A 15,270-nucleotide genomic window follows, 5' to 3' on the forward strand; every position below is an offset into this window, starting at 1 on the left:
ATTAACCTAAACAAACCTTCCCTGCTCTTCTGTAAATCAGAGCTGCCAAACATGCACCTTAGCAATGCAGGCTGTAGTCTGCTACTGTGCAATGGTAGGGTAAATCTGCTATTAATTATTCAGGATGCTGGTGAAGACTCTGCTGATTGCCTCCCTTATAGGATGATGCTGCTGACCACTGAATTCAAACCACCCCAATCTTTAAATCAGCAGCTTGATGAATAAACGCCATTCAATGAATGTAACAGCCTCATGCAAGTCTTCTCAGTAGGAACCCAGCCCTTCATAAGACATCATGCCACTGAACAGACCATAAGATGTCTGGGCTGTGCATTGTATGTCTGTCACAATAAAGAAGTCCTACCTACACTCACCTGTGAACATAGGATGCTCCTTTTCATTGAGATGATAACATTAGCTGTTATTATTATTATTATTATTATTATTATTATTATTATTATTACATTTTGTTATAAATCCCAAATACATTCATCAAATGTATGTCCCTTCCATCCCAGTAACTTAAATGTTGACCTAATACTGTTCTCCATACATGAAGTCCCCATTGAGCTGCACAGATGATGTGACTACTTCTCTGGAGATGTCTACAGACACCAGATGTATTCCATAAAATGGCAAACCCGGGAAGCAAATACTATCACATGGGTTTTGAAAGATGCCATAGAAGCCCATATAGATGTGCTGGGTCACAGGGCAGCCCATAGCTGAGGCTTCTGCTGCTCCCACTGGGGACAACACAAGCTCTGAAGCCCTGGAGACACCTGCAGAGTTACTGTATAGCTTTCTAAAATGCAAAGAACAATATGCAGGCATTAAAGGGTGAAATGGGGCTGTGCAACATACTGCAATTACAAGGAACACTCCAGGAATTAGACCATCTACAGAAGAAGAATATTTAGGGGGAAAAGGAATATCTAAAACGCCAGCAGCTGGGCTGACGACCGCCAGCTCTGGAAATCCTCTAGACAATGAAAAGAATAAATAATAAACTAAACTATGAATAGTGGCCAGTGGGGCATTCCTGGTCGCTACAGTATTTAATGGCGGTGCCCTCACCCCTGCTCGTTCCTACTGAGTACTAGAAATAATAACCCTCAATCACAGAAACCTGAAGTCTACCGCTCAGTCTGCACTGCTACACCTCGCACCCCTGTCTGGACGGGCTGGAACTTAGGTCTATGGGTGACATTCAAATATTCCACAATTGTAGCAGAGGCAAAGCAGAAGGTAAACCAGTATTACCAGCGCAGAAAACGATGAATGGGATGTAAGAAAAACGCGTTCTGCGCCCAGAAATGCGGTGCGTCCGCGGAGCGGGTCGGCGCGTCCTCCGCCATTAATGAAGTGTTACAATGTTGTAATGTTGTGTTTGTAATGCCCAGTGTTCTCCTCATAAAGGAGCAGTGTACATGTGCTTGACATTGTGCCCTTGTCACCCTTCCCCCATCTGCAAACACACCCACCCTGCCCCAGCCCCCTGTGCTCCACCAACCCTCAATTTTATTAACCCCTATCCCAGCACAATTATATATCTGGGCTTGTGTGTAATATATATATATATCCCTCTCTCTTTCTAATCTTTCTGTTCTCTCTATATTCTCACTTTCTTTTTCTCTTCCCTTCCTTCCTTCCACTTCTTTCCCTTTTCTCTCTTTCTGCGTTCTCTCTCTCTCTCTCTCTCTCTCTCCTATTTCTCTATCTTCTTTCTCTGTCTCCCTCATTCTTTCTTTCTGTGTGCTTTCTTTTTTTCCTCTTTATATTCTCACAGTTTTTCTCTCTTATCCCTCATTCTTTCGTTCTATGTGCTTTCTCTTTTTTCTCCTCTCTATCTTCCCTCTTTCTCTCTGTGTTTTCTCTCTATTTCCCCCTTCTTTCTTCTCTCTCATTTTTTCTTTCACTGTGTTTTAACCCTATTTTCTCTCTTTTCTCGCATTCTTTCTTTTACTGTGTTTTCTCCCTATTTTCTCTATTCTTTCTTCTCTCTCATTCTTTCTTTTACTGTGTTTTCTCCCTATTTTCTCTCTTTTCTCTCATTCTTTCTTTTACTGTGTTTTCTCCCTATTTTCTCTATTATCTCTTCTCTCTCATTCTTTCTTTCACTGTGTTTTCTCCCTATTTTCCCTCTTCTCTCTCATTCTTTCTTTCACTGTGTTTTCTCCCTATTTTCCCTCTTCTCTCTCATTCTTTCTTTCACTGTGTTTTCTCCCTATTTTCCCTCTTCTCTCTCATTCTTTCTTTCACTGTGTTTTCTCCCTATTTTCTCCATTCTCTCTCTGTTTCTATCTCTGTTCTTCTCTTTTTCCCCTCCCTCTCTATGTTCATATTGTAAAGTCGTTGATACACGAACTATATAATAGCCAAACGTGGTCTTCAGCATACTGATGGTTAAAATAGAAGTAGGATGTGCCTAATAATCTGATAATTAAGATTCGTGTTTTCTTCAGGAGAGGTCAGTAGGTGCACAAATATTTATCCAGCCCTTAGTTTCAGTAAATGCTTGTAGGAGAGACCCCTTTCCAGATCCACCCAGTCCTGAAAGATTTGCCTATGGGTTTCAATGTCACTCAAAATCCCCTTTCCCATACAAAGTGTATCGGGTTACCAAATAATCTGCACTTTGCACACTGAAGACTGGTGTGTTTTCGGAATAAATGTAATCATCTCAGTAAACAAGGCTGAACATTGGGGTAAGGGGTCCTCCTCAGAAGGGTCTGCCCTCCAGCAGTTTCTTGGAGAACTAGAACTTGGTTTCTAAAATCAATTAATTCAGCTCCTAAGTAAGTCTGTGTATGGATGTGTGATGGTGCAGATAAAGTGTGTGCCTCCTATAGGTGTGCAATGACCTGCAGAAGAGATGAACAGACATGGAATCGTGCAAGAGGAGAGCTGCAGGGCTCCCACCCGGACCTGTAGCTTATCACTTACCCAGCCCGAAGAAAGGCCATCACACAGCAAAAGCCGAGAGCACGAAATCAGGGAAATCCTGCAGACTGCAAGAGAAGCTGGGATCCTGCAGAACTTGTGCTGGAAGAGGGTGGGCACATGGGGGGATCCCTCACCCCGGCTAGCCTGTGCACATTACCAAGCAGCGGTGCCAGAGCCCCTGGGTACACCCTGCTCCCCAGCCCTGGCCTGAGCACAGCTGCCCCACTGCAACACTCCACCTTATCCACAGTCCGAATGTTTAATAGAGCCTTATTAACCCCTTATACCATTTCGGCTCCATCTACATTTCATTACAATATATAGTTATATATATATATATATATATATATATATATATATATATATATACACACACAAAAAGTCTTATTGTCAAAATTATGTTAACATGCATGTACAAACCTTCCTGTAATGTTTTTGTATACTATAATACTGTGGACTATGAACTAGAATATTTACTATGTAATATGTACGACAACATATAATAATCAGTAGGTGTACACATATATATGTGTGTGTGTATATATATATATATATATATATATATATATATATAATGTTTATATATATACAGAAATATATATTTATAAAATATATATATATATAGATAGATAGATAGATAGATGATAGATAGATAGATAGATAGATAGATAGATAGATAGATAGTTATTAATATATGAATGTGATATATATATATATATATATATATATATATATATATATATATACACCATCCTATATAGGGTATGACATATAATCCATATGCTGCTTTCTTATTATTGTATTGACACCCTGTCCCCCAAACCATGAAAATCGTTATTAATTAATTCTTTTTTTTTATACTGTATATCAGTGGGTGCAATCCCCTCACCCTGCTCTACCTGAGTGCACAAACTGTCTTGTCCCAATTATTCATAGAGCACTATTCCATAGACGTGGCTGTAAACCATGATGGCAGAAATGGGTATATTCACATGTTCGCCGAATAATCGTCCTGTTTTGTCTATGATCCACAATAAATGACACCAAGCTGTTCACTACTCCACCATGACAGGTCACTGGGGCTGAGAGTCGCTGGCAGGTAGGGGCCCATCCTCATAGTGCAGGCTGCTAATTACCTATAGGCATAAACACCATGTAAGCACAGTGTACACAGGACGTTTCCCCCCCCCCCCCCCCAGCCCTGGGATGATCCACACCATGTAAGCACAGTGCACACAGGATAGTACACCCCCAGCCCTGGGATGGTCCCCACCATGTAAGCACAGTGCACACAGGATAGTACACCCCCAGCCCTCGGATGGTCCACACCATGTAAGTACAGTGCACACAGGACTGTACACCCCCAGCCCTGGGATGATCCCCACCATGTAAGCACAGTGCACACAGGATAGTACACCCCCAGCCCTGGGATGATCCACACCATGTAAGCACAGTGCACACAGGACTGTACACCCCTAGCCCTAGGATGATCCACACCATGTAAGCACAGTGCACACAGGACTGTACACCCCTAGCCCTAGGATGATCCACACCATGTAAGGACAGTGCACACAGGACTGTACACCCCCAGCCCTGGGATGATCCACACCATGTAAGCACAGTGCACACAGGACTGTACACCCCCAGCCCTGGGATGATCCCACCATGTAAGCACAGTGCACACAGGACTGTACACCCCCAGCCCTGGGATGATCCACACGATGTAAGCACAGTGCACACAGGACTGTACACCCCCAGCCCTGGGATTATCCACACCATGTAAGCACAGTGCACACAGGACTGTACACCCCCAGCCCTGGGATGCTTCCACACCATGTAAGCACAGTGCACACAGGACTGTACACCCCCATTCCTGGGATGATCCACACCATGTAAGCACAGTGCACACAGGACTGTACACCCCCAGCCCTGGGATGACCCATACCATGTAAGCCCAGTGCACACAGGACTGTACACCCCCAGCCCTCAGATGATCCACACCATGTAAGCACAGTGCACACAGGACTGTACACCCCCAGCCCTGGGATGATCCACACCATGTAAGCACAGTGCACACAGGACTGTACACCCCCAGCCCTCGGATGATCCACACCATGTAAGCACAGTGCACACAGGACTGTACACCCCCAGCCCTGGGATGATCCACACCATGTAAGCACAGTGCACACAGGACTGTACACCCCCAGCCCTGGGATGATCCACACCATGTAAGCACAGTGCACACAGGACTGTACACCCCCAGCCCTCGGATGATCCACACCATGTAAGCACAGTACACCCAGGCCTGTACACCCCCAGCCCTGGGATGATCCACACCATGTAAGCACAGTGCACACAGGACTGTACACCCCTAGCCCTGGGATGATCCACACCATGTAAGCACAGTGCACCCAGGACTGTACACTCCCAGCCCTGGGGTGAGGAGCGCTAGCACTAGTAATGCAAGCAGCATTGCAGTGTAATATTTACCAGGGGCTTGCATTACGTGACAGTAGTATTCTTCTTGTCAGTATTAGATGTAGCAGAGCTGTTATTGCTCTGTAGAGGTTGTTGTTAGAACTGTTGTGTCTATTGGTACTGCCATTGGTACAGTTGTTGCTGCTATGCTTCTGCATTATGTACTTCTACCATTCTTAATACATGTATGCTTAAAGACAATCTCACACTGTTCAACCCCTTATTTTCTTTATTACAATAGTTTTCATCATTAAAATGAGTATAACATCTAAGGATCCTAAATGGTGGGCGCCTTTGGGATTTCTGAAATCAATCATGACCCATTCTGTGACGTCACTCCTATGCTTTGACATCACGCCTAAGTAAACTCTTTCTAGAAATATATAGGACACAAAGAGGAGATAACACCTCCAGGCCCCGGTCAGATGGCGGCTCTCCGGGCTTGTCTGTCAGGATTCTGGGGGCTCTCATACATATTCATAGACACTTGAAGTTAGGGTACCAGATGTCCTTCATGCAGCATGCTCAGCATTGACATTATCCAGGCCTATGTTTTGTCGGGCAGTGTGTGGGGTGATCAAACATAGATAAGACCGTAGACCGCTAGGTGTGTACATGTCGTGTGCGATTATAGTAAAATGGAAAGACTTTCACCATTTCATCTGCTAAAATGAAGAAACATGAAGATATCATAGTAAAAGTGTGAGCTACGAGCTCGAAGAAAAGAGCAAAAGGACATAATGTAAACACAGGTATATTCACATGTGTGCAGACCAAATATATTCTTCTCTGCTAACCCGTATTATCGATGGAAATATTTTTTTTCATTATTATCTGTTTTGTTGAATAATAATGAGATAGATAAATGTATAGATAGAAAATAAATAGATGGATGGATATATAGATAATATGATTGATAGATAGATAGATAGATAGATAGATAGATAGATAGATAGATAGATAGATAGATAGATAGATAATAGATAGATAATAACTGGAAAGATAGATAGATAATAGGATAGTTAGATAGATAGATAGATAGATAGATAGATAGATAGATAGATAGATAGACCTATAGATAGATAGATAGATAGATAGATAGATAGATAGATAGATAGATAGATAGATAGATAGATAGATAATAACTGGAAAGATAGATAATTAGATAGATGTATAGATAGATAGATAGATAGATAGATAGATGATAGATAGATAGATAGATAGATAGATAGATAGATAGATAGATAGATAGACCTATAGATAGATAGATAGATAGATAGATAGATAGATAGATAGATAGATAATAACTGGATAAATAGATAAGTAGATAGATAATAACTGGAAAGATAGATAATAGGATAGTTAGATAGATAGATAGATAGATAGATAGATAGATAGATAATACATGGATAGATAGATAGATAGATAAATAGATTGATAGATAGATATATAGATATGAGATAGATAAAACGTGCATATTGAATAGAGAATTCATCTTTTTATTTAATACTCCTTTTGTATATTTGTTATACTGTATAACACGACACCCAGGAGCACACAATAGCCTCTCCTCACTGTATCAGGCCATTTGTAACCCAATCTTGGGTTCCTGCTAAATAGAGTTGAACAACATATTTCACTGGTAACCTCCATGTATTTCAAGAGCTAATAGCCCATGAAGAGAAGTATGAAATATACATCTCAAGAAGCATACATTAAAGGTGGGAACAAAGTAATAGACTACATTTAAGTTAAAAAGGCCATTTCCTCTAACCTCCCTGATTAATACTGGTCTGGGCCTGGATACATCCAGCGGTAATGTATCTGGTAATTAGATCCCAGAATGACTGATAATAAGAGATGAAGCGGCCAGGTTACCACGAAGACCGGGTATTCTCTCTATCTTTCTTTCCATACCATTATCTATCTATCTATCTATCTATCTATCTATCTATCTATCTGTCTATCTTTTTCTGTTTAAGTACTGCTGCTATATTTACTCACCAATACACATAACTTTGGAAATTTTAAAAATCTGAAAACTTCAATGTTTAAATACAGAAATAATAATAATTATTATTTTTCATGCGTTTCATTGTTCACAATTTCACCAAGCACCAGGCTGACATCTTAGGTCCCTCAGACCTGAGCCATTGTTGTGGCTGGTAAATCCAAGGGGGCGCTCTCCTCCTCTGCTGCCACCCCTGCTCCCCTGCCACTATACATGGCTGCAGGACACAACACGGAATCCCAGGCTGGAATGTCAATCATTTTTCTCTGAAAATGTGGAAGAAATCAGGAAGAGCAGTACCTGGAGCAGGCGCTACATCCTGTGTCCCCTCCCTATGCCAAGCCATGGCTGATCCCTGGGCAGTCTGTGTGCCTGGCAAGAGCTGGCAGCCACCAAGACAATAGATACCACTTCCTAGCCCCCAAATCTATCAAACTAATCTGCAACAAAGACAATTTGACTTCCAGAAAAGACGTCCTGCAACACTCATTAAGCACAAGTCATTTCCATTTTTTATATCGCCTCCTCATTTACAAATCTACTGTATCAACGCCAGTCAATGGAACGAATTTCTTAAGTAAATTAGGAATAAATAAAAGACATAGATAATCAACTTACATACAATTAGTGCGCCTTGATTTATTTTGGATGGGGCTGTTAGTAAGCAAGAAAGGGAAAAAAAAAAACGCAGTGATGACTACAACCTAATTGATTGCGATAAAAATTAACACTTCAGGCGGTTACAAGACCCTGTCTAATATAGACTGGGGGTGAATCTATTACTAAGTATAAAATTAGGAGGAGCTATGTTATTCTCCAGACACCACAGACATGTATGTGATACATTGCAGCACTACATGTAAATGGACGTCGTTATTCACAACCATCAATATGCTTGGTGCCCTTCATAAAGTAGTTTTATGGGCTCTGTGGCAATTCTTAGGATTCTACAGAGAAACAGGAATGTACACATTTAGTTTACTAAAGTGCTCGGGCGGTCCATGCAGTTAGTAAATAGGATAAATTGTGTGTGGTAAGGGTTCCTCCATATATCACAATAGCACTCTGTGACCCTGATTCGGGTGGGGGTTGGGGTCATTTATTAAATAAGGATGCCTCCCACAAAGGACTGAGATATTCATAGTCTTTAATCGTGTACGAAATATTACGAAACAGCTTTGCGAACTAAAATATTACAGACGAATTGTTATTTGTTTTTTGTTTTTTTCTATCCATAAATATTGTATATTATTTTTTAGTTAATTACATGTATAAGCCGGCCTTTTACATGCGGATAAATAGGAAAAGGATGAACTCTATATACATTATTAACGGTGCAAAAAGCAACGGACAGATATAACATGGTGGTTTTTTTTTTGTTTTTTTTATCTTTTAATATCACTTTACATGAACAAAAAAAATGTAACAGACTGTAACACGTAAAGTTCCAGGCTTGCACTGAACGAATTCATTGACATGACGTGTAATAAGAACAACATATCACTGCACTAAATAAACCGGACTGGACTTTGGGACGAAGAGCTTGCACTTTATACAGAGAAGCACACTGAAACCAGTAAAGGGTCTGATAAGATGGACGCTTAGGACTTGTCATCAGAATACAATGGAGTTCACATTTTGGTACACATTTACTAGAACATCCTTGCTGTCCTTCCCCACCCCAACACACATGGATGCAGTGATCACAATTTCACATACCCCTTGTTATACAACTATTTACAAAATCAACAGAACATTTCTTCTTCAACTAATAATTCTGTATTTACAAAAAAAAAAAAAGGCCGCCAGAAGAGACATGCAGATTGAGACCTCTAATTAGTGGTTCATTAAACCCTACACAGTTGGCTTTTGGCCTGGGAACTCTTCTCATGCATCCTACAATCCCCTTATATTTTGTTCTACCCAAGCCTGTAGACATGGCAATACAAGGTCTCATTCTTCATTGTGATTCCATCCTGGGTCTATGTGGCAGCTTTAGGATTAGACTGGAAGTGTTCATCATGAATGTGGAAGTCTTTTTTTTTTTGTTAAATATGGGTTTATTTAAACGTACCATTCGTTAAAATTTGATGAGAGCGTGCTGTGACTGGACGTGTGATGGACTGCTGAGGAGGAAGGGGATAAGGAACTTGTGCTCTGGTTTTCTGAAGTAGGAGACACAATTGTTGGGGGTGTTGAAGATTCATAGCCTGAGCTTGCTGCTGGGGAAGGCTGGGATCCCTGGGAAGAAGATTCGTGGACCTATACAAGAGAAAGAAAAAAAATATATATATCTATGTATAAATATAAAAGCCATTCACAATCCTAATCCCTAAAGATCCATTATAGATTTACGAGACAACCACTGTAAGGACAAGCAAGGGACACTGCCTTGTCAAATTCTGCTGGGTTCCCTCCATCTTTCCTCCACACACAATCCTTATTTATTCCTGGGAGAATACAAGAGATTGGATGCGGGGTGTAGACTGGCAGGGGGCTTTTTTGTTGGTTGCCAGGAGGAAAGGGTTTCAACCACAAAGTGGGCAGCATTTGTTCTGTGTTATCAAGGGGTTAAGAAATATGGATCCTGACTGTATGTAATGTAGCTCATATCAGAGGCTAAGAAATACAGAGCCTAACTGTATTTTCTGTAACTGTTATAGAACGGTCAGTAAATATAGACCCTAACTGTATATACTGTAACTGTTATAAAAAGATCAGGCAATATAGACCCTGACTGTATATACTGTGGGTAAAGAAATATGGACAATGACTGTATATACTGTGGGTGAAGAAATATGGACCCTAACTGTATATACTGTGAGTAAAGAAATATTGACCCTGACTGTATATACTGTAGCTGATATCAGAGGTTAAGAAATACAGAGCCTAACTGTATATGCTGTAACTGTTATAGAACGGTCAGTAAATATAGATCCTGACTGTATATACTGTGGATAAGGAAATATAGATTCTGACTGTATATACAGCGGATGAAGAAATATGGACCCTGACTGTATATACTGTAGCTGATATCAGAGGTTAAGAAATACAGAGCCTAACTGTATATACTGTAACTGTTATAGAACGGTCAGTAAATATAGATTCTGAATGTACATACTGTGGATAAGGAAATATAGATCCTGACTGTATATACTGTGGGTGAAGAAATATAGATCCTGACTGTATATACTGTGGGTGAAGAAATATAAGATCCTGACTGTATATACTGTGGGTTAAAAAAATATAGATCCTCACTGTATATACTGTGGATGAAGAAATATAGATCCTCACTGTATATACTGCCGATCAAGAAATACAGAACCTGTATATACTGTGTAGCTGATATCAGAGGTTAGGAAATATAGACCCTGACTGTATATACTGTGGGTGAAGAAATGTAGGTCCTGACTGTATATACTGCCGATCAAGAAATACAGAACTTGTATATACTGTAGCTGATATCAGAGGTTAGGATATATAGACCCTGACTGTATATACTGTAGCTGTCAGGGGTTAAGAAATATAGACACTGACTGTATATACTGTAGCTATCAGGGGTTAAGAAATATAGACACTGGCTGTATATACTGTGGATCAAGAAATACACACCCTCAACTGTATATACTGTAACTGATATCAAGGGTCAGGAAATATGGGCCCTGACAGTATAAACTGAAGCTGATATCAGGGGTTAAAAAATACAAGGAGGAAAGTTTGGGCTGTAGACATGGCTGCAACGTGGCAATTCTAAGACTGTATACAATGTGGAGACACGATGTGCCCAGCGTTACATATAGCATGAATATGAAATATTAGGAGTGGCAGAACTGTATGCCTGAAAGCAGGGAGGTGGATATCCACTGTGCCCTCCATTATAGGACTGTACACGGGGATTATACCTACAGCCCGAATAATATAAAGAATAAAATCTACCTTTATAAAGAATAATGAAGATACTTTGGCCATGTATTATGTATGTATTAAGAATGGGGTATTCTGCAACAATATTGTAAGGGACTGTAAACATGACAGCAACTGATATTTAACACACTTTTACATATATTTTCTTGTAACACTGCTCAGTATAATATAATAATATATCGGAACTGTATAAACCGAAAGGATAAACTATGGTATAAACATAGAAGTGGTATAGTATATAATATAAACGATATATAAACTGGAACCATCTAAAAATATACCGTAGCTGATATCAGAGGTTAGAAAACCTTCAAACTCACACTTACAGGGTATATATATAAACATAATACTAGGTCACATTGAAGCAATGCAGACAGAGCTGTAGGAGACCCTGTGTGAGGATGAGCTGTGGCCCCTGTGTCAGGCACAATCCACACTGCCGTTTATTTACCTTCATGTGTTTTCTGAGGGAGCTTGGGTGGGTGTAGGACTTGTCACACATCTTACACAGGTAGGGCTTGTCTGAAGTATGGACGTGCATGTGTTTTTTACGGTCGCTGCTGTTTGCAAATCGTCTGTCACAGCCTTCAAACTCACACTTAAAGGGTTTCTCTCCTATAATAAAATGCACAAGAAAAAAAAGCAAATTTAATACAATCTGTTATCCCAGTGAAATATGCACGAAATTAATTTCTAATGAACAGAATATGCTGACACAATCTACTCAGCTATTTTTCTGAATGAAAATAAAAACGATATGTCAAAATAAAATTAGAAGTATCCCATTAAAATGACAGATGTAGATTTCTTTTCTATACTGTGTGCTTTTTAGCTACAAATATTAAAAACTAGACTGACAGATTGAGGAAGCCCCCTCCCGCCCACCCCCTTCATCCTCACTGCCCTGGGAGATCCCACATTGGTTTCCCGGTCACTGCAGCCAGAGCTTGGCTTTGATTGATGGCAATGACTACATAACTCGATTTTTAACAAATATTTGTCAATTCCAAATGAAAATTGGATAATTGAATATTTAGCACGAATTTCCCCGGTAACGCAATTAAGCTTATCCAGCATTCAGACAGATCTGACAGGTCGACAAGTTTATTTTCGTTCTGCAGGAAGACATTAATAAACATAGGCTATGAACCTGAGAACGAAAATATCGCCAAGAAAACGCAGGCAAATAATAAAAAATATATATAAATGCCAAGGGTAATATTTAGGTTGCTATAGAAAAGAGCAAAATTTAATATTTTTTTGGTTTATCATTTATAATTGATAGGGATGAAGAGATCGGCACAATAATGGAATAGAATATTGGCTGCATTGTTTCTATTTATTTATTTTTCTTTGTTTATTTATTTTTCTTTACAAATCTGAATTTAAATAAATACCTGTGTGAGTTCTCTTGTGGATTTTCAGGTTCTCTGATCTGGCAAAGACTTTCCCGCATCCAGGGAAGGGGCAGGGGAAGGGTTTTTCACCTGTGTGGACTCTTATGTGGTTGACCAGTTTGTATTTAGCTTTAAAGGGCTTCCCTTCTCTGGGGCACTCTTCCCAAAAACATATATGATTGGACTGCTCGGGTCCCCCAACGTGCTCCACCGTGACATGCGTGACCAGCTCATGCATGGTGCTGAAAGTTTTGTTGCAGGACTTTTTAGGGTTTGACAACTGCTCGGGTTCAATCCATTTGCAAATGAGTTCTTGCTTGATGGGCTGCCTCATGTAACGGAAGAAGGCCCCTGCTCCGTGGTGGGCAGCCATGTTCATGTTCATAGGACCGTAGCCATGAAGTTGGGTGGAGGCATAGTGCTCGGATCGGGGGCTGGTCACCTGTCCGTACTGATCGGCCCTGCCGTACATGTCTCCAGAGAAGCCGAGCCTCATCTGGCCGTTCACCACGTTGGGGGAGCCATGGCCGCCGGCTTGCTCGTGTAGTCCTGGGAAGATCAAGTGTCCTGCGGCATCAGTGTGACCATGGGGTCCTCCAAAGCCCCCCGCCGCCGAGGCGAACAGGCTGTGCTGGGCACTGGCAGCCTCCCCGAAGCCCCGATTTCGGAACAGAAAGTCCCGGGTGGAGTTGAAGGCAGCGCTGGAGTAGGAGCTGACGTGCCCCGGGTGGTGATGATGCCCCAAGGCGGCGGCCGCAGCGTAGCCCGGAGCCTGAGAGGTGAAGGCAGTCTGGCCGGAGGCGAGGTCGTGGCTGCTGGGGTTAATCTTAAAGGCGCCCATTCCGTCGGCGAAAGGGTTGATGCCCAGACCCACTTCTCGATCCGTCACGTCGCCCGCGGAGTGGTGGTGCCTGGAAGAGCCGAAGGTGGTGACTCCTATGGACGGGTACTGGGGTCCTGCGTCCAGCAGCATCGCTTCTTCTTCTTCAACCACAAGACTGTGAGCGCCAAGGAGGAGATCGATCGCGATCGCTGCTGCTTTACATCGATGAGATCTCAGCGATGGAGCAAAACTGGAGCCTTGTGTGCAGCAGACAGTGCGGAGAGCGGGTGGTGCATGGGAATGTCGTGCGGATGCGGAGAGTTCTTCCTTCTCTTGTTTTATTATTATTCTTTTTTTTCTTTCTTTTTTTTAATGCTCTGTGCGATCAAATCACGCACAATATTGTCTTTTGCGGTTTATCTTCCTGGGGAGAAACTTTCACCTCCTCAGCCGGGCGTTGAGCTGGAGACTGATAGCGGCAATCATTCCTGCAGATAAATGAATTGAAAGGACGACTCAGTCCCCCCTTGATGAATGGGAGGAGGGGGCGGAGTCACGTCTGGACGGACGTCAGAGCCAATTGGTGGTCGCCCTCTCCCCCCTGCCCCCCTGCTCTCCTACCAAGGCCTCCCAGAGGCCCAGCCTCCCCGCCATTGGCTGCCTGCGCTCATCCATCCCGGGGCTGGTGTCAGGGAGGTGACACTGCTCAGGACAAACAATGTTTTTTAGGAGTAGCAACTTTTTTTTTTTTCTGCCCAAATTCTACAACAGGGGGGGGAATCCCGCAAAACCCCCGTTACTTCTTCATTTCTGCACATCTTATTCCTAGACCCACAAGCATCCTTCCTTTTCCCAATATCACATAGCATAAGAATTTTCTGCCTGTCCTCCCCTTTATGTTTCAGAAATATTCCTTGCACCCATCACATCACAGGTGGGTGACAATTTTGTGTTACTTCATGAATTTCGTTTTTTTTTTTATCTTTATTTATTTATTTTTTCTATTCTAAATGTCTGTTAACTCTTTGTAGGGTATGTTTTGATTTTTGATTTTTTTTTTCTCAGCTGCCAGGATCCCTCTGTAGACTTCTTTCCCCCCTCGGTATACATTTGGAGACCCTTTTTTTTTCATAGTTCACAAATCAGTCACCCTTGTCACAGTTATTGAAATCCCCCTATAGCCTCCCCCGGGACGATGGAAAAATCAGGCAGAGAGAATGGACTTACCTTCAGTTGAGTGAGCAGGAAAAGGACTACACTCCCTTTGATTTGCTCCCAGCCTTGGATTCAGTGCAAACAGGACAACCCTTGCTTGTTTTATGAACCTGTCTGTCCCCTCCAAGTCCATGGGGGTAATCAGCATAGATTCGGGCAGTGCCACCTACCATAGCAGTCATATGTCCCACTGGTGGCATGTGCTCTGGGAGCCTATGGGCTGCTGCTTGTAATGCACTCAATACATCTGATAGGAATTTTACATCATCCATTGTCCCTGTATTTACCCTGCCATTATTCCCTCTTGTGCATATTCATTAGCTGTAATTATTTTCTAGCCATGGAAGCTGGGACAGGATCGGAATCATCCCATTTACCCTTTGTTTTCTGCCTCAATGACTCTTTCTAGTAACTGTCACTCCTTGACAAAGAGAACTTATAGGAGAAGAGTGTAAACAGCCCAGGCCAGGTAGCAG

At 41.8% G+C, this 15,270-nt stretch overlaps 1 protein-coding gene across 1 annotated transcript; it reads right to left on the reverse strand.

The window, feature by feature from the left end:
- Positions 1 to 8,820: 8,820 nt before the first annotated feature.
- Positions 8,821 to 14,053, reverse strand: LOC121000004 (zinc finger protein ZIC 1). Its single transcript, XM_040431031.1, has 3 exons — positions 12,757 to 14,053; positions 11,811 to 11,974; positions 8,821 to 9,697 (listed from the first exon to the last, which is right to left on the reverse strand). Exons 1-3 carry the CDS (start codon positions 13,727 to 13,729, stop codon positions 9,500 to 9,502), a joined length of 1,335 nt encoding a protein of 444 aa, XP_040286965.1. The 5' UTR covers positions 13,730 to 14,053; the 3' UTR covers positions 8,821 to 9,499.
- Between the last annotated feature and the right edge of the window lie 1,217 nt (positions 14,054 to 15,270).

The sequence above is a fragment of the Bufo bufo genome, chromosome 4, assembly GCF_905171765.1.
Source record: "Bufo bufo chromosome 4, aBufBuf1.1, whole genome shotgun sequence".
NCBI classification, from domain to species: domain Eukaryota; kingdom Metazoa; phylum Chordata; class Amphibia; order Anura; family Bufonidae; genus Bufo; species Bufo bufo.

Excerpts from the sequence above, each read along its gene's own strand:
- LOC121000004 (XM_040431031.1), bottom strand. The coding sequence starts at position 13,729 with ATGCTGCTGGACGCAGGACCCCAGTACCCGTCCATAGGAGTCACCACC. Across the intron at positions 11,975-12,756 it reads CCACAAGAGAACTCACACAG|GAGAGAAACCCTTTAAGTGT; the intron begins GTATTTATTTAA and ends ATTTTATTATAG. Across the intron at positions 9,698-11,810 it reads CCCTCAGAAAACACATGAAG|GTCCACGAATCTTCTTCCCA; the intron begins GTAAATAAACGG and ends TCTCTTGTATAG.